This window comes from Melanerpes formicivorus, unplaced genomic scaffold (genome assembly GCF_026170545.1).
Source record: "Melanerpes formicivorus ecotype bairdi unplaced genomic scaffold, bMelFor1.0.p_v2 SCAF_158, whole genome shotgun sequence".
NCBI classification, from domain to species: Eukaryota; Metazoa; Chordata; class Aves; order Piciformes; family Picidae; genus Melanerpes; species Melanerpes formicivorus.
In genome coordinates this window covers 163,744-186,393 of record NW_027142510.1, presented here as the reverse complement: position 1 = coordinate 186,393, position 22,650 = coordinate 163,744, and the positions used below count along the sequence as shown (strand labels likewise).

General features: G+C 59.8%; 1 protein-coding gene across 1 annotated transcript in view; it reads right to left on the bottom strand.

Moving 5' to 3' along the window:
- LOC137457055 (putative PIP5K1A and PSMD4-like protein) overlaps positions 1 to 22,650 on the bottom strand; it is a 39,695-nt gene that overhangs the window by 11,359 nt on the left and 5,686 nt on the right. The window contains exons 2-15 of the mRNA XM_068168839.1: positions 18,665 to 18,699; positions 17,320 to 17,409; positions 14,576 to 14,706; positions 13,400 to 13,517; positions 12,829 to 12,981; positions 11,617 to 11,916; positions 10,446 to 10,651; positions 9,618 to 9,701; positions 8,798 to 8,846; positions 7,816 to 7,900; positions 5,876 to 6,013; positions 5,348 to 5,477; positions 4,399 to 4,479; positions 2,900 to 2,984 (exon numbers count right to left, since the gene is read on the bottom strand). Of these exons, the coding sequence (XP_068024940.1) occupies positions 2,900 to 2,984; positions 4,399 to 4,479; positions 5,348 to 5,477; positions 5,876 to 6,013; positions 7,816 to 7,900; positions 8,798 to 8,846; positions 9,618 to 9,701; positions 10,446 to 10,651; positions 11,617 to 11,916; positions 12,829 to 12,981; positions 13,400 to 13,517; positions 14,576 to 14,706; positions 17,320 to 17,409; positions 18,665 to 18,699 (1,685 nt within the window). The remainder of the gene's footprint in view (positions 1 to 2,899; positions 2,985 to 4,398; positions 4,480 to 5,347; positions 5,478 to 5,875; positions 6,014 to 7,815; positions 7,901 to 8,797; positions 8,847 to 9,617; positions 9,702 to 10,445; positions 10,652 to 11,616; positions 11,917 to 12,828; positions 12,982 to 13,399; positions 13,518 to 14,575; positions 14,707 to 17,319; positions 17,410 to 18,664; positions 18,700 to 22,650) is intronic.

Sequence of the window (22,650 nt, the reverse complement as noted above, 5' to 3'; positions counted from 1 at the left end):
GAAAGGTCTGCAAGCCCTTGAGAGGTGAAGGGTTCCTCAGTGGCTCCAGCTACAGCCGGCCCGGGGGTGCGGGGCCCTGGGGGTGCGGGGCCCTGGGGGTGGGCCTTTGCCACTGGGCCTGGGGGAGAGGCAAAAAACTTCCTCCCAGGATCTTAAAAAAGAAGGAAAAGCTTTCCTTTTTCTTTTAAAAAAATAGCAGTTTGTGTGGCAGGGTTGGAGGGGAGGGGGGCAGGAGCCCTGGCTCTGCACCAGCCACCCCCACCCCCAGCACTGCCTTCTTGGCCTCCTCACTCCTAGGTACAGAAACCTCCTCCGTGCTCCCCTGGGGGAAGTCACTGAGGGGGAGGAGGGTTCAAAAGGTAGGACACAACACAAAGGGAAGATTCCAACCCCCCCAGGAAGAAGAAACCAAAGGAATTCATCACTTCCTTTCTAAAAACAAAGCACTGAGTGGAAAAGAAGCCAAGGAGCTCAAGGCCTGCCCCGGGGGGCTGTGGCAGGAGGGAAACCTCCCTCCCTCTCAGCTTATTGTAAAAAATCAGACTCAGAAGTGCCCCTTGGAGGCAGAGATCTGCCCTGGCTGGGCAGGGGCTTGGCTTTGGAGCTGCTGGGAGCACCAGGGTGGCCAGGAGCAGAGATACCAAAAGGGAGTGGGAGCTAGAAAAACAGGGAGGGGTGGGGAGGGGGTCAGCAGGATGGGGCCAGGGGAGGGAAGGGAATGGGGCAGGGACGGGGCAGGGACAGGACAGGGCCAGGGTGGGGCAGGCCGCATTTGGTCCATTTGCTTAAGAAATACTCCTTAAAAAGGGCTGCCCCTGACAGAAAGCTTCCTCCCTGCCCTGCAGCTGCCCTGCTTGGGAAGGCCAGGGAGGAGAGGCTTTAGTTTAAAAAGCAGGGGGAGCAAAGCAATCCAAAACCTCCTTGGTGGCTGAAAAGCTTCACAGCATTCCCCCATGAGCAGCCAGGGCAGCTCCCAGCTTCCCCCCAGCTCCTCCTGGGAAAGGAGCCAGGAGCAGCAGGGCTGGGGGAGAGGAACTCCTCCAGGGGCAGTGCAGCTGCTGCTCCTCTCCTGCTGCCTCCCTGCCAGATACTGCAGAGAAAGAGCCCAACCCCTGCTCAGGGCCAGCTGCCCCCAGCTCCACCCCCAGCTCTGCTGCCAGCTGCCCCAAGGAGGCTTCAGTGCCCAGCTCCCACCCCCAGCTCTGCTGCCAGCTGCCCCAGAGGGGCTTCAGTGCCCAGCTCCCACCCCTTGCTCTGCTGCCAGCTGCCCCAGGGGGGCTTTAGTGCCCAGCTCCCACCCCCTACCCCCAGTAAGGCCAAAGAGTCATCCGTGCTTGCCAGGTCTGTGGCATTGGCACCGCTGCCAACTCCCTGAAAGTCAAATCCCTTTGCCAGAGGGTTTCAAGCCCTGGTGGAGCAGCTCCTCCTCCCCCTCCTCCTCCTCCAGGCTTCAAAGGAGGACAGCAGGGACACTGCCATGTGCTGTGCTGTATGGGGAGACTTCCAGGTGCCTGAGGTGCAGCTGGTGCTGGCTCTGGTGATGGTATCCCAGGCAAGCCCAGCCCCAGCCTGGCCAGCTCCTGGGCTTCTGTCCAGAGAGTACTTTACAAAACCAAATGCAAGAGGGAATCAGCAGCAGGGGCTGAAGGCTGCCAGGCTCCCCAGGCCAGGCAGAGCTCAGGACGCTCTGCTGCCGTCGCAGCGCCTCCCGTGAGGCTCTCACTGCAGAGAGAACAGAGGAGAGGAGGAGATGCTGGCTGAGGAGGAGCAGCAGCAGCATTCCTCTGCCTGCTCTTGGCTGGAAAGCTTCTCCCCCCTGGCAGCAGCAGGGAGAGGGTTGTTGGGGTGAGGCCAACCCCCAGCCACCAGCCTGCATTAACAGAGGGGCTGAGGGTGTTCGTGTCCCAGCCCAGGGGTGAGGCTGGGCAGCTCCAGCCTGGGCCCTAAGAGCCAGGCTGCCCCCTCAGGGGTGGGCACTGGCTCTGCTCTGGCTCCTGCTGATCTATTTTGAGGTGGTTTGGGCATCAGATGAGCACTGGGAGCACAGTGGGCACCTGCCCAAGGCAGGCTGAGCTGTCACAGAACAGAAGGGATGAGGATCTGCCCTGGCCAGCTCACACTGCATGGAACCAGAGTCCCAGCACGGTGAGGTGGGAAGGGAGCTCTGGAGATTATCTCTTCCAAGCCCCCTGCTCCAGCAGGGCTCCCACAGCAGCTTGCCCAGCAGCACAGGGCCCAGGGGGTGTGCAAGCTCTCTATACCAGGAGACTCCACAGCCTCTCTGGGCAGCCTGCTCCAGGCCTCCAGCAGCCTCACACCAGGTTCAGATGGAACCTCCTGAGCTCCACTTTGTGCCCCTGGTCCTACCACTGGCCACTGAGAAGATCCCAGCCCCATCCTCATGGGTGGGCCCTGTAGAATGCACTCAGCAGATCCCCCCTGGGGCTGCTCTCCTCCAGCCTCTCAGCCTTTGCTGCTCACAGAGCTGCTCCAGGCCCCTCAGCAGCCTCCCAGCCTGCCCTGGACTCCCTCCAGCACTTCTCTGTCTCTGCAGCTGGGGAGCCCAGTCCTGACCCCAGCCCCCCAGAGGTGTCCTCAGCAGGGCAGAGCAGAGGGGCAGCAGAACCTCCCTTGCCCTGCTGGCCACACTCTGCTGACTGCTCCCAGCAGACCCTTTGGAGCTCCTTGCTGTCCCCCAGCACTTCCAGGTCCTTCTCCATGGAGCTGGCTCCCAGCAGGTCCCTCCTCACCGGTACTGGTGCAGGGGGTTGATCCTTCCCAGGAGCAGGACTTCCATCCCCTACTGTGTCCCTGTTCCCATCACAAGCAGGGAACAACCCCCTCAGTTCTCCACCCCCCCCAGAGCTGCTCTTCCCCTCCTGCAGAGGGAGGTACTCACAAAGCTGATCTCTGTCTCCTGGAGGTCTTCCAGCTGCTCTCTCAGATCTGCAGTGCCCGCAGGCAGGGCTGGGCCTGGGGAGCCGCTGGGGAGACAGAAGGGGGAGACCTGTAAAGCAGGTTTCAGAAGTTGTCAGTGAAGTCTCATCTCCAGGGCTGCCCAGTGCCCTCCAGCCAACCTCCCAGCAGGGCACAGAGGCCTTGGGCAGGTAGCCGGTGGAGGCACCGGCAGCAGGACCCCTGTCAGGCCCAGGGCTGAAGTTTCAGCTGGTGCCTGGAGGCACCCAAAGCACCACCAGCCCCCTCCTAGTCTTGACACCACTCCAGCCAGCAGGGACCAGCAGCTTGTGTCAGCCAAGCAGCAGCACCAGCAGCACCTCTTTGAAGAGCTCTTCAAGCACCTCATCAACATGGAAATGGTCCTGGGTGAGAACAGGCCAGGGCCAAGGGAACCATCAAGCCCTCTGCAGAGCTTAGCCCTGTCTGAGCCTTTCCAGACAGAGGCACTTGGCTTTGAAGTGGCCCCTTGGCAACCCTTTTATACCCCCTTTGCAGCCTTTTCCATCCATTCTCCACATCAAACTTCAGCTGCAGCCTGTCAGCAGGACAGGGAACACCCTGGACACATCTCCAGGGCACCACAGCTTGCTTTGGGCTGCCCCCTCCTCCTTCTCCTCACTGTTATGATCCTGCAGCTGGAAAGCTGCAACCTGCTGGCTGAGGAGCAGCAAAGCCCAGCATGGGCTTTGTCCTGCTGCCTACTGAGGACCTGCTGGCCACAGCTGCCTCTGAGCTCCTTGCCTCTAAGCTCCTTGCAGAAATTCATCACAGGATTATCAAGTTTGGAGAGGACCTCTAAGATCATAGACTCACAGAACTGTCAGGGCTGGAAGGGACCTCAAGGACCCTCCAGTTCCAACCCCCTGCCATGGGCAGGGACACCTCACACCACAGCAGGTTGCTCACAGCCACCTCCAGCCTGGCTGCAAACACCTCCAGGGCTGAGGCTCCCAGCACCTCCCTGGGCAGCCTGTGCCAGGCTCTCACCACCCTCCTGGGGAGCAACTTCTTCCTCACATCCAATCTGAATCTCCCACTCTAGTTGTGCTCCATCCCCCCCAGTCCTACCCCTCCTTGACACCCTAACAAGTCCCTCCCCAGCTTTCCTGTAGCCCCCTGCAGATCCTGGAAGGCCACAAGAAGGTCTCCTGGGAGCCTTCTCCTCTCCAGACTGAGCAGCCCCAACTCTCAGTCTGTCTTCATCCAGTCCAACATGCACCCAACACCACCACAGCCCCAGCTGCCATGGCCACAGCTTCTTGAACTTCATCTCCAGGGCTGGGGACTCCACCACCTCCCTGGGCAGCCTGTGCCAGGGCCTGACCACTCCTGCAGGACACAAATTGTTCCTCATGGCCAACCTGACCCTCCCCTGGGGCAACTTGAGGCCATTTCCTCCATCCAGGGGAAGGTTTTGGGCAGTCTGGTTCTTGCCCTCACCTAGACAGGAAGGTGCCAGGAGCTGTCCTGGTCAAATCCTTTGCTGAGCTGTCAGCTTTGTGCACCTGCACGCCCACTGACCTACGTGGAGATGGAAGGAGAGAGACCCAGGGTTAAGGAAGCAGAAAGGACACCTCAGGCATGCTGCTGATGGCCTGGGAAGGAGCAGCTCTGGTTTAGGATCCCTCCCAAGAAGTCTCCCACGTTTTCCAGGTGGTGCTAAGAGATGTTCATGACAATTGTGTCCTGGGCTCCTGCAGCTCAGGGCAGAGCTGGCACCACGCAGGGGCAGGAGTGGGGAAGGTGGTTTCTGATGGCTTCCAGGCAGAGCAAGAACAGAGTTGTTCCACCTCAGGACAACCTCTGCTAATGGGTTCATCCTCTGACCACAGCTCCTCCTCGTCCCTGCTCTGCTCACCGCTTTCAAGCATTCACAGGCAGCCCCCAGCTCCCCTGGGGCTCTCCATGCACCTCAGCCTCCCAAACATCTCAAACCACACCTGCACAGCCTCCCCTCCCCAGGAGAAGCACAAGCTCAGCACTGACCCACTCAGCAGGTGCCAAAGAGCCCAACCTTCTGAGAAGAGCAGCAGGAGCAGCAGCATCACCTCACTGGCAGCCATGGCACTGCCAGCTCACAACTGCCTCTGCTCCAGAGCAAACCAGCACAGGACACAAGAGGAACCGAAAGCCATGGAGACCCCCCAGGCACCCCACGAGCTGAAGGTGCAAGATCACATCCTGGGCAAGGGGCTGCAAGCAGGGACAAGGACACAAGGCCCCTGGCTTACTCATGCTCACCCCCACGCCACCCAACCTCCTCCCCCTGCCCCGGAGCACTCCAAGAGGTCTAAACGCAGCCATGCCAAAGCCCCAGGCATCAGCACACAGACCTCCTGGGAGCTGCCAACCCAAACTCCTCCTGCCATGCAACAGAGCATCCAGATACCTGTTTGCAGGTGAGTTGAGGCCCCCACTGCCCAGGGAGGAGGTGGAGAGGGTGGTGGCGATGGAGTCGCTGTTGGCTTCGTCCGCCGGCAGCGTCCTGGGCAGCAGGTCCGGGCGGCCGAGGGGGGGACCTGAGTTGAAGCACAAACTGCTCCAGCAGCAGCAGAGTGGCACCGTGGGGCACGAGCTCTCATGCTGGCCAGGGCTGGGGACTACACTGGACCCCACCTGAGACACCCAAGCCAAGCCCAGCAGTGAAGAGCCAACCCTGCAGGCAGCTCTCTGCACCAGGGTGCCTTCTCTTCTCCAGCCTAAACACCCCCAGGGCTCTCAGTATTTCCTCCTAGCAGAGCTGTTCAAGTGCCTTCATCATCCTCACAGCCTCTGCTCTGCCCTCCCCAGATCTCTCTCCATCTGATCCAATGTTCCAGGTGTGGCCTCACCAGGGCAGCACAGAGGGGAAGAAGAACCTCCCCAGACAAACACCAGCCGAGAAAGTGACTTCTGGCTCTTCAGCCCAGACACCAACCTTGCTCCACATCCACCTCTGTGGTCATCTGAGCCTTCGTCTCGCAGGCCAGGGCGGGCTGGGAGGGCAGCGCCCCCTGGCAGCTCCGCCGGGGAAGCGCCGTGCCAGAGCGACTCTTCTTGGAGGGGGAAGGCTTCACTGCAGGACAAGAGGGAAAGAGAGAGCACCTTTCTGACTCCTGCAGAGGGGCTGAAGGGCCCCCACAGCCACCTGCCAGCAGGAAGAGTCTGAGCAGGAAGCTTGTGCTGCGAAGGGTGGAGCAGCTCCTATGAAGGCTGGGGAGGGACTGCTCAGGATCTCAGGTAGTGATAGGACTAGGGGGAATGGAATGAAGCTGGAGGTGGGGAGATTCAGGCTGGAGGTGAGGAGGAAGTTCTTCCCCATGAGAGTGGTGAAGCCCTGGAATGGGTTGTCCAGGGAGGTGGTTGGGGCCCTGTCCCTGGAGGTGTTTAAGCCCAGGCTGGATGAGGCTCTGGGCAGCCTGATCTAGTGTGGGGTGTCCCTGCCCATGGCAGGGGGTTGGGACTGGCTGAGCCTTGTGGTCCCTTCCAGCCCTGACTGATACTATGATACTCAGTCACACCTCTGAGGCAATAACCTGGGAGGAAGGAGGAGGTCCCTGTGGTCCTTTTAGGCTTTGCCTCTGGAATCCAGCTGCAGATTTTGAGCAGAAAAGGATAAATAAATCACTGCTGGGTGTAGAAAGGAAACCAAAAGACTGTTCTAAACCAGTCCCTTGGCTGGGTGTCTGGGGTGAGGGAAGCTGCACCACAGCAATGCTTCGCACTTCATTGCCACTCCCATCCCTTTGCTCTTCTCTCCTGATCTTGGCTGCTCTGCTTTGCTGGGGAGAAGACAACCTGCTTCTGCCTGACCTTGGCCTAAGTCTAACCCACTGCTTTCCCTCAACTCCTCTCTCTCCTGTGGGGCACTGGGGGGCAGTGGAGCAGGCTTCCCTGGTGTTGTGAGCAGGGGGTTGGTGGTGTTTGCTAGCTGTAGATAGCTGTATGACACTGCCAAGGTTGTCCCTGCTCAGTGCATCCCTTGTAGGGTGTAGCTCTGGCTTGTGGACACAGCCTCATCTCTTCTGGCTGAGCTGGTCTGGCTGCAGTCAGTGCTGGGAGGAACTCCAGCCCCCCACATTACAAAACAACTGGTGCCCATGGAACCTGGGGCTGGAACCCACAAGCCAGAGATGAAAAGCTGAGCACCAGAGAGCAAAGGGATGGGAATGGCAATGAAGTGTGAAGCATTGCTGTGGTGCAGCTTCCCTCGCCCCAGACACCCAGCCAAGGGATTTGGTTTCCTTTCTGCACCCAGCAGTGATTGATTTCTCCTTTTCTGCTCAAAATCTGCAGCTGAATTCTGAAGGCAAAGCCTAAAACTAGCACAGAGACCTAGCACAAGGGACTTCCCAAAGCTCTCAGGGAGTCCTAGAACAGGCTGGGTTGGAAGGCACCTTCAAGATCATCCAGTTCCAGCCCCTGCTGTAGGCACAGACTCCTCCCACCAGCCCAGGTTGCTCCAGCCCAGCCTTGAACACCTCCAGGCAGGAGGCAGCAACAACCTCCCTGGACAACCTGTTCCAGAGTGTCCCCAGCCTCATCATCAAGAATTTCTTCCTCCTCTCCACTCTCACTCTCCCCTCTCCCATCTCAAAGCCATTGTCCTCATCCTGCCACTCCCAGCCCTTGTCCAGAGTCCCTCCCCAGCTCTCCTGGAGCCCTTCAGGTCCTGGCAGGCAGCTCTGAGGTCTGCCTGGAGCCTTCTCCTCCCCAGGCTGAACAGCCCCAGCTCCCCCAGCCTGCCCCCACAGGGAAAGCTCTCCAGCCTCTGGATCATCTTGGTGGTGTCCTCTGGAGCCTCTTCCAAAGCAGAGCTGCTGAGCAGAGAGAAGGCAGGAGCCAGGCCAGGAAGGCAGGGCAGGGGCAGGCACTCACGTGGGACCTTCTTGAAGGCTGTGTTGCACATGAAGCGCTGGAACCGCTCTGCGTAGAAGCTGGGTCTGTGCACTGAGACGGTGTCCTGAAAGGCCAAGGCACAAGCATCAAGGGCACAGCCTGGGCCAGCAGATGAGCAAGAAGCTCAGCAGGAGCTTGGCTACAAACAGCAGGGATTGGATACAAATGATCACTACATGGGGAGGAACAAGCAGATGAGCAGGGGTCCTGAACCCAACCCTTCAGAGAGGGCCTAGAAAGTCAACCTTGTACCCAAGGGGACAGAGAGAAACCTGCTGGAGGAGTCCTGTGGCCAGAAGGAGCAGGCACAGCCCCAACAGAAGCCCAAAAGGCAAACCCTGTCCTGGGCTGCAGCCAGAGCAGTGTGGGCAGCAGAGGGGATTCTGCCCCTTTGCTCTGTTCTGCTCTCCAATCCTGCCTCCAGCTCTGCTGTCCCCAGCAGGAGGAGGACACAGAGCTGCTGGAGTGAGGCCAGAGGAGGCCACAGAGATGAGCCCAGGGCTGGAGCAGCTCTGCTGGGAGCACAGCCTGAGGGAGCTGGGGCTGTGCAGCCTGGAGAGCAGAAGGCTCCAGGGGGACCTCAGAGCTGCTGCCAGGACCTGAAGGGATCCTGCAGGAAGGCTGCAAAGAGACTTTGGCTGAGGGGGTCTGAGCCAGGCCAAGGGGGATGGTTTGGAGCTGAGGCAGAGCAGGGTTAGAGTGGAGCTGAGGAAGTCATTCTTCAGTCTGAGGGTGGTGAGACTCTGGCACAGGCTGCCCAGGAAGGCTGTGGCTGCCTTTTCCCTGGAGGTGTTCAAGGCCAGGCTGGATGAGGCCTTGAGCAACCCGCCCACAGCAGGGGGTTGGAGCAGATGAGCTCTGAGGTCCCTCCCAACCTGAGCCCTGCTGTGCCTCTGTGAGTCCATGCACAGACCCTGCTGCTCCTGCTGAACAACTTCCAGAGTGAGATTTTCCCACTTACCCCATCATGGACAAGAGCCTTCCAGGAGTGCTCCAACTTCTTGACAAACCTGAGAAAGGATGAGGAACAACTTTCACACCAAGTCCTCCCTGTCTGTGTCATCTCCTGGTGGCTCAGGCCCCAGCCTGGCTTCTGGCCACAGTGATGAGGACACCACAAACATCAGTAGTGTCAGGAATGGTGTGGGCAGTAGGAGCAGGGCAGGGGTTGTCCCCCTGGGCTGGGCACTGCTGAGGCCACAGCTGCAGTCCTGGGGTCAGGGCTGGGCTCCTCACTGCCAGAGGACCTTGAGGGCTGCAGCAGGGCCAGGGAAGGGCAACAGACCTGGGAAGGGTCTGGAGAAGAGGGCTGGGGAGGAACAGCTGAGGGAGCTGGGATTGTTCAGCCTGGAGAAGAGGAGGCTGAGGAAGACCTCATTGCCCTCTACAGCCCTCCCTGAGAGGGGGCTGGGCTCTTGTGCCAAGGGACAGGACAAGAGGGCATGGCCTTCAGTTGCCCCAGGGCAGGTTCAGGTTGGCTCTGAGGAAGAATTTGTCCTGCAAGAGTGGTCAGGCACTGGAACAGGCTGCCCAGGGAAGTGGTGGAGCCTCCTTCATTGGAGACTTTCAAGCCCCATCTGGAAGCATCCTGTGTGACCTGCCCTATGTGACCTTGCTCTGGCAGAGGTCCCTTCCAACCTGCTATGGGCCTGGGAGTCAGGACAAAGACAAGTCAGGGCTGACTGGAGTCACAACTGTTTCTAGAAAGCCAAAGCAGAGTGGGCAGGCCATGGTGCAAACTGCTCTCTGCCCCTGAGGTGAGAGCACAGCAGGGCTCTGACCTGTAGGACTGCAGCACATCGATGATGCCGATGTAGAGCAGCAGCCGCTCCCCCTTGGCGTTGCGAGCTGGGATCCCTCCCATCCTAGGAGAGGAGAGGAGAGGAGGTCAAACATCACCTGCAGCCTGGGGTGGCCTCAGTGTCAGCTGTAGCAAGGAGTGCTGGGGCCAGCTCTGGGCTCCCCCAGCTGCAGAGGGCCTGGGAGCTACTGGAGAGTCCAGGGGAGGCTGGGAAGCTGCTGAGGGGCCTGGAGCAGCTCTGTGAGGAGCAAAGGCTGAGAGGCCTGAGGCTGAGAGGCTGGAGCAGAGCAGCCCCAGAGGGGATTTGCTGAATGCTCAGCAAGAGCTGCAGGGGCTGTGGGGGGCAAGAGTCTGGGGCTGGCATCTGCTGAGTGGTGCCTAGGCCAAGAGGCACAAAGTGGAGGGCAGGAGGAGAAAGTTGTTTGGTGTGAGGCTGCTGGAGGCCTGGAGCAGGCTGCCCAGAGAGGTTGTGGAGTCTCCTTCCCTGGAGGCTTCCCAGCCCCCTCTGGATGTGTTCTGTGTGACCTGCTCTGGATTCTACGCTCTGGCAGGGGGTTTGGAGGACCTTTGGAGGTCCCCTCCAATCCCTAACAGCCTGTGATCCTGTGAAGATGTCCCTGCTTATGGAGAAGATGACTTTCAAAGGTCTCTACACTGTGGCACCACGGATGGGGCCAGGAGCAGCCTGCTGTAGATGGAGATGTCCCTGCTGGCTACAGGGCATCTCTGAGGGCCCCTTCCCACCCAAACTCTTCCATGATTTTATGACCCTAAGAGAGCAAAGCAAGAGCACCTGAACCACACTTACTGGTCCTCTGTTTCTATGGTGCCTCCCCTCCGGGCCTCCCCCTGGATGGACTCCATGGCCGTGGAGTAGAGAGCCTTCTGGGCAGCGGGGCGCCGCGTGTCGGCCTGGGAGCTGCCGGCGGCCATGGCCTGCTCCCTCTGGGCCAGGTCCATGTTGTGGATGGCAACCAGCAAGCTGTAGTCCATGATTTTAAAGCTCTGCAGGACCTGGGCAGGAAAGTCAACAAAAGGATGGGTCAGAACTGCAAGGCCCAGAGAAAGTCAGAGCAGAGGCTCATGGGGAAGTGCTGTCAGCAGCTTTGCCTCCGGCTCGGAGCCCGGGGAGGGGACTTTAAGCCATGGCTCCTGCAGAGTCAGCTCATGGACAGCCACCAAAGGGGCTTAGGGAAGAGCCATCAGTAGTACCCCTCTCAGAGTGCCAGCAGAGGAGGACACTGACACCTGCAGGGCCACCCAGCCTTGAGACCAGACTCGGTCTCACAGCCCCTGCCCCTCTCCCTGGCTCCTGCCCCTCTCCCTGGCTCCTGCCCTGCTTCAGAGCTGAAGCTCAGCACAGAGGGTTTCCTCCACCCTGCAGCAAAGTCCTGGGTTAAAGTCTGGCTGGAAATACTGAACACAGCTGGGGTCCAGGTCCTGCTTCTTGTCTACACCACCACCACCAATGTGTGTTCTGTCAATCAACAGGCTCCATGGCTGGCAGCCACCATCCCCTTGTGGTGGGAAGGGGCAGAAAGGTCATAAACCAGAATCCCTCTGGTTGGAAGAGCTCTTTGAGATCGTCCAGTCCAACCATTCTCTAACCCTGCCAAGGCTGGGGTTAAACCATGCCTCAGCACCACAGCTCTGCAGCTTTGAAGCCCCTCCAAGAGTGGGGATCCAACCACCTCCCTGAGCAGCCTGGGCCAGTAGTTGGAAACCCTTTCAGGGAAGATGTTTCTTCTAACGTCCAACCTAAACCTCCCCTGGGGCAACCTGAAGCTGTTTCCTCTTGTCCTGTCCCTTGTTCCTTGGCAGAAGAGCCCAACGCCCACCTCACTGCAGCCTCCTCTCAGGGAGCTGTAGAGAGCACTGAGGTCTCCCCTCAGCCTCCTCTTCCCCAGCTCCCTCAGCTGCTCCTCCCCAGCCCTGCTCCCCAGAGCCCTCCCCGAACTCCCCTCCTCCCTTCCACTCACCAAACAATCTCTCTGCAGCGTTTTGCACAGTGCATTATACATGTCAGAGTCCAAGAAGAGACCATCAGGGATGTCCTGCATGAAATCTAGGTCCTTGTAGGTGGGGAAGACCTTCTCCCTCTCCTTCTGGGAGGCTCGGCGCTTGTAGGTGGAGCCCTTCAGGTCGTACTTGAGATGCATCTTGACGGAGCGCGGCAGGAGGTTGTTCATCACCACGATGCGAATGTTCTTGCCCCCGGCCTGGACACAGTACAGGCCATAAAACTTGGGCAGCAGGGTCCTGGGGTTCTGGTTCAAGTTCTGCAAGCACCAAAGAGAGAAAAGCTGAGGCTTTCCAAGCTGCTCTGCTTACCAGAGATGTTCGACTCCTCCCCTGCGTGTCTCAGATGGAAGCCGAAGTCGCCAGGAGAGGAGGGGCAGAGGAAGCGTTGGGTGAGGCCTCCACACCCTCTGCCTCTGCCCCCCTCAGCTCTGCACAGATCAGAGAGTCAGAGAATCAGAATCCAGCCTTCAACCCAACCCCACCATGGCCACTAAACCATCCCTGGTCACAGGCTTCTTGACCACCTCCAGGGATGGGGACTCCAGCACCTCGCTGGGCAGCCTGTGCCATCATGTAGCCACCAAGAGAGCTTCACTCTCAAAGCTGCCCTGAAGCGCAGGAGCTTTCCAGCTCTGGGCCTTCACAGCCAGAGCCAAGCACAGCCCTGAGAGGGGACACCCAAGAAGAACTTTGCCAGACAAAGTCTCACATCCCTGAGGAGCACAGGAAGGAGGCAGAAAACAGCTCAGAGCTGGGGCAGCCTGTGACCTTCAGAGAGGGTTTGAGTCACAGAATGGTCTGGGCTGGAAGGGAGCTCCAGAGGTCATCCAGCCCAACCCCCTGCAGTCAGCAGGGACATCCCCAACTAGATCAGGCTGTCCAGAGCCCTGTCCAGCCTCACCTTGAGTGTCTCCAGGGATAAGGCCCCAACCACCTCCCTGGGCAGCCTGTTGCAGTGTCCCAGCAGCCTCATAGTGAAGAGCTTGTTCCTAACATCCAACCTAAAGCTGAGCTCCCTCAGCCTGTCCCCACAGCAGAGCTGCCCCAAGTCACCAAGTCCAAGCTGCCCAGGGCACCAGACTCAGCACCCAGGCTGCTCACGTTGGTTCATGGCTGTCTCTGTCGTGCTGGGTGTGTGGGGACCCCTCCCAGCCTGCAGGGGCACTCACCATGTAGTAGCCAGGCAGCAGCTTCTGCAGGAACTCAGCCTCCTTGTGCTGAACCGTTTTGATGATGAACTCGTCGTCGCTGGACACGTAGAACAGGGATCCACTGGCCCCAGAGTTGGAAAGTTCGATGAGAGGCTCGTTGCAGAGCGAGTACTGGGGAGGAGAAGGTGAGGGACAGGTGAGGCAGCCATTAACAGGGAACTGCAGCACTGAAGCCTCCTCCTCTTCAACAGATGGAGCTTGAGGAGGGCAGACTGAGACTGGAGATGAGGAAGAAGTTCTTGAGGGTGAAGAGAGCCTGGAAGAGGTTGCCCAGGGAGGCTGTGGATGTGTTCAAGGCCTTGAGCAGCCTGTGCTGGTGGGAGGGGTCCCTGCCCATGGCAGGGGCTTGGAGCTGGCTGAGCTTTGAGCTCCCTTCCAACCCAAACCCTTCTGCCAACCTATGCAACCCTAGCAGAGCCAAGCCCAGGGTCCCAGGGGGCACCCCCAGAGCTCAGCACGGGCTCCAGGAGATGAGGGCAGAGAGCAGAGAGCCAGCACCAAGCAGGGCCACCCCCAGGGCCCGACTCACCAGGTAGTCGTCGGGTCGGATGCCGAAGAGCTCCCGGAAGTAGCGGAAGGCCACTGGGGCGTAGGTTTTGAAGCGGAAGTCGTTGTAGTGGTGAGCTGGGGTCAGGTTGCTGCCTTCACTGAGCAGGGGCAGAAGCACACACAGAGGCTGGAGTCTGGGATAGCTCTGGAGGAGCCACCCCAAAAGCCCTTGCCAAGTGCTGGGTCCTGCACTTGGGTCCTCTGGCAGCGAAGCTGCACCCTCGGGAAGGTTGAGGACGACAGAGCTGGGTGGGAACGGAGCTGCTGGAGGGTTGGAAGCTCTGCACAGGGCCCTGGCCAGGCTGCAGCCATGGCTGAGCTCCATGGGATGAGCTTCAACAAGGTCCTGCCCCTGAGTCACAGCAACCCCAGCGAGGCTCCAGGCTAAGGGCAGTGGCTGGGAACTGCCCAGTAGAGACAGGACCTGCTGGGGGTGGTGTCAGCAGCTGGAGGTGAGCCAGGGGGTGCCCAGGGGGCCAAGAAGGGCAGCAGCAGCCTGGCCTGGAGCAGCAAAGGTGCTGCCAGAGGGGCAGGGATTGTGTCCCTGGGCTGGGCACTGGGGAGGCCACAGCTGCAAGCCTGGGGTCAGGGTTGGGCTCCTCACTGCCAGGAGGACTTTGAGGGCTGCAGCAGGGCGAGAGAAGGGCAACAGAGCTGGGGAAGGGTCTGGAGAGGAGCAGCTGAGGGAGCTGGGGGTGGTGAGGCTGGAGGAGAGGAGGCTGAGGGAGACCTCCTTGCTCTCTGCAGCTCCCTGAGAGGAGGCTGCAGCCGGGGGGGGGTTGGGCTCTGCTCCCCAGTCTCAGGTGATAGGAGAGGAAATGGCCTCAAGTTGCTCCAGGGGAGGTTCAGGTTGTCCATGAGGAACAATTTCTGCCCTGCAAGAGTGGTCAGGCACTGGAACAGGCTGCCCAGGGAGGTGGTGCAGTCCCCACTCAAGAAACCTGTGGCCAAGGCACTTGGGGCCATGGGGTTGTTGGGTTGGGCTGGATGATCTTGGAGGTCTTCTCCAACCTTAATGGTTCTCTAATTTTACATTTTGGTGGAGCTTCCTCATGTGCAGGCAGGGTTAGGAAGTTACCCCTGCTCCCCAGCAGCACAGCAGCAGAGAGGAGCAAGCAAGCAGCACAGCAGCAGAGAGGAGCAAGCAAGCACTGACCTGGGGAAGAAAATGCTCTCTACTACGTAGAAGTCCTGCATGAGGACGTCGCGCTCGGGCTTGGTGCTCAAGCTTCCCACCGTGTGTGTGATGCCCAGCTGAATGGCTCCTTTCAAGGCAGATGAGGTGGTCTGGAGGGGTGGAGAGCAGCAGTTAGACACAGGCAGCAGCAGGCTGAAAACAGCAATGATGGAGTTTGAGCCCCCCCAGTTCAAGACAGCACCAGCAGCTGGAGGGTTTTACTCCTACTGGTCCCAGCTTCCCTGGGGATGGAACATCCCTGAGAGCATCCTGCTCCACCCCTGCACTCTGGGTGCTGGAACAGTAAAGGACTTGAGCTGGAACCAGCCTCCAGCTGGCCCTCGTTTCATCCTCTCCCAGCACTTACTCCTGCACCCTGGAGCTGGATGGGGAGGACCCAGGGACAGCTTTTCTGGGCTCCCTGGCAGTAAACAGGCTCTTGGCACCTTGCTCCTGCAGCACTCTGAAGCTGGCCTTCCCCCACCTTGCACACAAACTCACAGGGCACAGCCAGCACACAACAGCTTCTGTTTGGTGCTGTCAGACTCCTCCTGGCTCTCCAAGTGGTGGCTTTGGAAGGCAGAGCTCAGAGTTGTGCTCACACAAAAGGAGCAGAGAGCTGAACCCTCTGCTGGGAGCCCTGCAGGGGTTGCATCCCTGAAGCTCCTGACCATCTCAGACCATGGCTCATGCTCTGGGCTTGTCCCTCCCAGGCAGCCTGGCTGAGGGCTGCTCAGCACCCCACTGTCACCCATCCTGCCAGCTCCCAGAGGCACCCATCCTGCTGGCGAGGCTGAGGCTGCACAGCAGGTGCACACAGCTCCTGCCTGTGTCACTTGGCTCACTCAGCAAGCAAGCTGGGCCCAGGACAAGATCCAGGCCTCACCTGCCAGATCCTCTCTGTTTGTCTCCTTAAGCTAAGCTCAGTTCCATGCCACATGCAAGGAGTCACCCCCAGAGCAAAGCTCCTGGCCAGGGGACACTGCAGCATCTGGGAGACAAAGAGCTCAAGCTGTGTCCCCTGACACATCCTCCAGGCAGCCCTGGGAAGCAGTGGGAATGTTTCTGCTTTGCTGTGTTCACAGCAGCTAAGACCTGCTCACCCTCCCCTCCCCTCCCCATTCTTTCCTTCCCTTCTTTCCCATCATTCCCATCCTTTCCTTTCCTCCTTCACTTCCATCCTTTTTTCCCCTTCCTTTCTTTCCACCCTCACCCTCTAGAAGCTGCAGCTGCTTGCAAAGAGCTCTGGACTCAGCTGCCCCAGTCCTGAGCTCCCAGGAGGCTCTCCCTGTTGGAAGCAGCCCTGATCCCCAGGGCCCAGAGCAGAGCCAGGGGTCCAGGTTGCCAAGGAACGAGGCCTTCCCTCTGCTGTAGGCAGCAGCAGCTGAGCAGCTGCCTGCCTGTTTCTGTCACTTCCATAGGGCAAAGCACTGTGACAAACAACTCGGCACCCCTGGAGTGGGAGGGCCTGGAAAGCAGCCTGCTTGAGTCCCCTTCCCACAGGAATCCCTTGGGGTGTGCCCCCAGGTCTCTGAGCCCTCTGCAAGGAGCAATTCCAGGGACTCTCCATTGGCTCCTAGCTTTCTCTCCTCTTGCTGCTCTCCAATCTTCTGAGTCTGAGGGGAAGCTGAAAGCCAGATGCAGTCCTGATGAGAGGAGCAGCTTCCAGAAGGGCAGGAACACAAAAGCTGGCTGCTTGCAGAAGCACCAAGTGAGTTCCTGCCTTCCCCCCCATGCCTGACAGGCAGCTGGGACACATCTGGATTAGAGATTGCAGACCAGAAGCCTGCCTGACACAAAGCACTCAAGGGTCCACATCAAGCCATCAGCTACCTCCCCCAAGCTGACCTCCCTTCAGAGGAAGTTGGCCCAGCCTGAGGAGTCCAACAGACAGGAGGCAGCAGCCCCCAGACCCTCACATTTAGGCTTTTGTTCCACCAGCAGCCAAACAATCTCCCCTTTGTAGAGCTGAGTCCAGGAATGCCCCAAGAGCTGGGGGGCCCAGAGAGCTCAGACAGCACCCAAGGAGCCAGAAGGGGTTGGGGAAGTGCTGCCAGGGGGCAAAGCTGGGGAAAGAATCCCCTTCAGAAGGCTACAGAAGGGAAGCTGAGGAGCAGCCACAAGCCCTTGGGGTGCTCTCCTTTGACACCTTTTTCAACCACTGTCACAGACACCCCCAAGCTTCTAACATCAAACCTCCTGAGCCATGCTGCTGCTCCAGGGTCAGGGAGAATGCAAAGAGCTCAACTGTTGGAGAGGGGCCAGAGGAGGCCACCAAGATCAGAGGCTGCAGAACCTCCCCTGTGGGGACAGGCTGGGAGAGCTGGGGCTGCTCAGCCTGGAGAAGAGAAGGCTCCAGGGAGACCTTAGAGCTGAAGGGGCTCCAGGAGAGCTGGGAAGGGGCTTTGGACAAGGCTGGGAGTGAGAGGATGAGGAACAATGGCTTTGAGCTGGGAGAGGGGAGACAGAGTGGGGAGGAGGAAGAAATTCCTTAGAGTGAGGCTGGGGAGAGCCTGGCACAGGCTGCCCAGGGAGGCTGTGGCTGCCTCCTGCCTGGAGGTGTTCCAGGCCAGGCTGGATGAGGCCTTGAGCAGCCTGGGCTGGTGGGAGGGGTCCCTGCCCATGGGTTGGAGCTGGCTGAGCTTTGAGGCCCCTTCCAAGCTAAGCCCTTCATGGTTCAGTGCATGGCAGCAGCCCCCTGAGCTGGGCCAGAAGCCACTCACCTTCTTGTAGGTGGTCTCCCCCGTGGAGTCCACTCCTCTGTGCCCTTTCTTTATTGTCTGTGAGCCTGGCTGCCCAGAACCTCCTGGCATCTAGGGTCAGAGCAGAAGATGGTAAGAAGCAAGGAAACAAAAGGCTGAGGCTGGTGGCTGCCCAGAACCATCCCTGTGCCCTTCCCAAGGATGCAGCCTGTGCTGGGCAGCTCTAAGCCCCCTGTGGGCACAGGGGCATGGCTCTGGGGCAGCAACAGCACTGAAGTGCCTACAAGCAATCAGGTGACTGCTGGGTGCCCAAGGTTGGAGATCTCATCAGATGCAGGACCAGCCCAGAGGCTTTGCCTCTTCCTGATCACAAGGAGATCAGGGCCTGCTTAAAGCCTGGCTTAAGTGCAGCCCAGCCTCCTGCTCTCTGCCAGCACAGCCAGGGCCTGGAGGAAACATTTTAGGCAGGTGGCAAATCCTGCTCTGATTCATGCCCAGGAGCTGCCTTGACTCATCAGCTTCTCACACAGGCAGCTCCTCTCTGGAGCCTCTCAGCCCAAACCAGCTGGACTCCTTGCTCATGGCAGGGCAGCTCCAGGCTGGTTGGGTGGCAGAATGGCTCAGTTCCAGGACAAGTTGGGCAGCAGGTCAAAGGAGGTGATTCAGCATCTCCACTCTGCACTGCTGAGACCCTTCTGGAGCACTCTGTCCAGCTCTGGAGCACCCCACCCCCCACCCCCCCCCGGACATGGAAGTGTCAGAGTGGGGCCAGAGGAGGCCACAAAGATTCTCCAGGGGCTGGAGAACTTCCTCTGTGGGGACAGGCTGAGGGAGCTGGGGCTGTTCAGCCTGGAGAAGGCTCCAGGGAGCCCTCCAGGGTTTGAAAAGGGCTTCAGGAGAGCTGGGGAGGGACTCTGTACAGAGGCCTGGGGTGACAGGATGAGGGGTGCTGGCTTCAGACTGGAAGAGGCTGGCCTGAGGTGAGCCATGAAGAGGAAGTTCTCCCCCAGGAGGTGGGAAGGCACTGGGACAGGTTGCTCAGGGAAGCTGTGAAGGCTCCAAGCCTGGGAAGTGCTCAGATCCAGGCTGGATGGGACCCTGAGTAAGCTGGGCTGGTGGAAGATGTCTCTGCCCACGCCAAGGGGGTGGCACTGGATGGGCTTGAAGGTCCCAGCCCAGGCTGGGAGTCCATGGGCCTGGAAGGTGTGGGCTTGAGCAGAGATTCCCTCAGGCAGCAGAAATGGTCTGGCTCCCCAGCTGAGCACCTGCAGCTCACTGCCCTCACTGCTGCCCACTTCCCCTCTGGCTGGAGCGGGACTGGCCAAGGAGCACAGCAGATGAAGCAGCTTGGGGGGCAGAAACTTACCTCAGGGGTGAGGGACTTCTTGAAGGTAGATGATCCTGTCAAGGAAAAAGCCACACTCAGCAAGGGTGCAGCCCTGCCAGGCTGACACAGCCACAGCTTGGCTCCACCAAACCTCTGAGGGCATCTGAAGCATCCCTGACTCACTGCTGCTCTCTTCCCAGCCTCTCCTCCTCCAGCAGGGAGGGATCCTGGGGAAGCCAGCAGGAAATGCTGCTCTGCTTACCCAGGCTGGGGGCAGAGCTGTGGGTGAGGGGCTGCCCTGCCCCCACTCACCTGGCTCTGCCACAGGACCACCCTCAGAGGTGGTTCCTCACCTTCAGGGGAGGCTTTGTGCCATCTACCGATCAGGACTGAGAGGGCCAAGAGCTCTGCAGTGTTTCAGGAGCTGTGCTGAGCACATTTCACCTCAGAACCCTTTCCAGGACCTCCTCCAAGCTGAAGCCAAGGCCAGGAACTTTCCTGCCCCCCCCCGGTGCTCAGCATCTGCCAGCTGATGCTCTTTCTCCTTTAGGAGCTTTGGTTTGGAGGCAGCAAGGAGAAGCCAGCAGCCACCATGGTGGCTCTGCCCCCCTGCAGTGCCTACAGCACAGAGCCAGCAGCTTGAGCCCAGGAGCTCCAGGACATGGCTGCTGCCCCAGCCAGGCAGATGATCTGCTGTGTGCCTCCAGCCCAGACAGCTTCCTTCAGCTTCTCCTTCAGCCTCATCTGCAGTGGCAGCCAAGACTACAGCCTTGCAAAGCTGCCCTCAGCCAGGAGCACCTCCCCCAGGTCCCACACAGCAAGGGCAGGGCTCCTTCCAGCCTCCTTGAGGGACCCAAGCTCTCCTTTCAGTACAGAGGGGCCCAGGGAGCAGAAACAAATCTGTGACAAACACCAAGTGGCTCCAACCAGCTCCCATCCTCTCCAGGCTGTGTCCCCACAAGCTCTGCCTTCTGTGGCAGCTGTGGCTGCCCCCTCCCTGGAGGTGTTCCAGGCCAGGCTGGATGAGGCCTGGAGCAGCCTGGGCTGGGGGGAGGGGTCCCTGCCCATGGCAGGGGCTTGGAGCTGGCTGAGCTTTGAGCTCCTTTCCAAGCCAGCCCCTTCTGTACTCTCTACAAACCCCAACCTCCCTGCAGCCCCAGCAGTGCTGCTGGGTGAGGCCAGAGGACACAGCTCCAGGGCTTCCACACAGAAGTGCTTCCTTTATCTCCTTCTACTGCCATGCAAAGGGAGGCCTGGGGGGAGGCTTAGAGCCCTCCCCCACACTGCTTGGAGAAGTGAAGGTGTTAAATCCAACAACACCAACCTGACACAGATGAAATCACACCACCAGAGCTATTTCTGGAGCTGCCTCAACAGCTCTGCAATGAGGGAAGCCCAGAATGGGCCCTCTGGAGATCACTGACTCCCAACCCCTCCCAGCAGTCAGAGTTCAACCTCCTGAAGAGCTAAACCAGCCCAAAGGACACAGGGAAGGGTTAGAGAGCCACAAACCCAATCCATGCTGCCCCCCCTTCTCCTTCCCTGCCTCTGGGAGCAATCCCTGGGGACCATTTTCAGAGCATCCCTCAGGGCTGGTTACTGGCAGCTGGATCAGCCTGAGCAAGCAGCTGAGCTGTCTGCCTGAGCTGCTGGGGGCTGTCTGCAGCCAGCAGCAGGCAGTCTGCTCTCCCCAGCCCTGGTGGCAAGCTGGGGAGGCCACAGCAGCCTGCAAAAGCCAAGCTGGTGGCACCTGCCCAATGCTTTGGCCAAGTACCTGCCCTAGAAGAAGGGCTGTGGGTCAGAGCCTGTCTGCTGTAAGCAAGGAGGAGGCTGCTAGAGGCCCAGGATAGGGTCAGCCCAGCAGAGCAGCAGCCCAGCAGAGGTTGGCCCTGAGCTCATCCCACTGCAGGGCTGGGGGCATGGAGCTGCTGGGCAGGAGCCTGGAGAGGAGATCCTGTGAATAAAGGACTACTGCGGGGTGGGGGCCAGAGGAAGGAGCCAGGCTCTGCTCAGGGGGTCCAGGCACAGCACAAGGAGCAGCAGGAATAAACTGGAGCCCTGAAGCTCCACCTCAACAGGAGGAGAGAACTCTGTGCTGGGAGGCTGCTGCAGGCCTGGAGCAGGCTGCCCTCAGAGGCTGTGGAGCCTCCTGGTCCCTGGGTGACCCTGCCCTGGCAGGAGGCTTGGGCTGGATGATCTCCAGAAGCCCCTCCCAGCCCCTCCACCTTTCTGTGGCTCTCTGATGATCTCAGAGGACTCTTCCAACCTTAATGATTCTGTGACCCAAGGTGGGCACAGCAGCCATGGCCTGGGAGGGCAACTTCCCTAAGGGCTTCTTGTGCTAGGACAGGAGGGAAGGGATTGAGGCTTGAGGAGGGGAGGCTGGGAGTGGAGATGGGGCAGAACTTCTTGACAGCAAGGGTGGGGAGAGTCTGGAGCAGGCTGCCAGGGAGCCTGGGGCTGCCCAGGGAGCCTGAGGGCTGCCCCCTCCCTGGAGGTGCTCAGGGCCAGGCTGGATGAGGCCCTGAGCAGCCTGTGCTGGGGGGGAGGGGTCCTCCAACCCAACCACTCCACCTTGGCCACATGCAGCCTGCTGTCCCTCAAACCCTCCCCAGAGCAGCCTGCTGGGGGGAGCCCTTCCCAACAAAGGGAACAGCAGCAGGGATTCTTTCCTTCCAAATGCAAACACAGCCAAAAGCAAAGCAGAAAGACCCCTCTGGAACATGCCTGCTGGGGGCCAGCAGGATGCAGAGAGCAGGCTGGGTCAGGAGAGAGCTTCCACACCACACCTCAGGCACAGCAGCACTGCTGGGGACCAGGAGCACGGCTGGGGGAGGCAGAAACCCAGCAGGCTTGGCCACTCCTGGGAAGCCAAAAGCCAGCAAGGGGCACCCCAAGGCTGGGCTGCTGGGGGGGGCTGCTGGGAGGGCTGCTGGGGGGGCTGCCATCATGCTTTGGGAAGCAGCAGCTGTATGCAACACAACTACCTCTTGGGAAGGACACCACCGAGCAGCACAAACAGCTGAGAGCTGCAGAAGGGGAAAGAAACCAAACCACCTGGGTCCAGCCAGCACCTTACAGCCCCTGGGGGGGCTCCCCTGTCCCACCCCCACCAGAGCTTGTGGGGCAGGGATGGGGGCAGGAGAAGTCCCAACAAGAATTCCTGTGCTGCCCTGCCCCACCACCCCTCCCACCCTCTCCCCTGGGGCCTTCTGCTGCAGCTGGTGATGCAGGGTGGGACACTCCTGGAAGTCACAGGACACCACTGAGGTGCCCCAGGAGGAGCAATCTCAGTAACCTTATCTCAGAGCTCCTGGCTGCTTGGCAGAAACATGAAACCCTTGCCTCAATCTCTCCCTCCCCAGCCAGCTGCTCCCTCAGGACCTCAGTGTGGCCAAGCCACCCAGAGAGCAGCCAGGGGTGGGAGGAAGGTGGCCACAGAGGTGGACAGTGGTAGGGCACCCAGAAATCAGCCCAATCCACCCTCAAAGCCAAGCAACACCTTTGGCTCTCTGCAGTGCGGCAGCAGAGAAGTGAGAAGGTGGCAGAGAGGTTGGGGTCTGAGCCTGCACCTCCATCCCAGGCCATGGCTGAGGGCAGCAGATGAAACTCCAGCTCCACAGCCTGGAGCTTCTCCCAGGGAAGAAACAAAGGGCTCCATGGCCAGGAACTCTTTGGGAGCTCCAGGCCAACATCAACAGAGCTCAGCAGGGCTGGGAAGAGATCTCTCCTCCAGGCCTCATCTGCAGAGCTTGACCCCAGGGCTGTGGTCACAGAGCTCCAGCAGGCAAAGCCCTGCCTGAGTGTGCAGGGAGGCACAGAGGCATTTTCATCAGCCCCTGGGGAGAGCCTGGCACAGGCTGGCTGTGGCTGCCCCCTCCCTGGATGAGGCCCTGAGTAGCCTGGGCTGGTGGAGGGGTCCCTGCCCATGGCAGGGGCTTGGAGCTGGCTGATCTTGAAGGTCCCTTCCCACCCAACCCCTTCTGTGCATCTCTGAACATGAGGAGAAGCTTCCACAGTGGGAG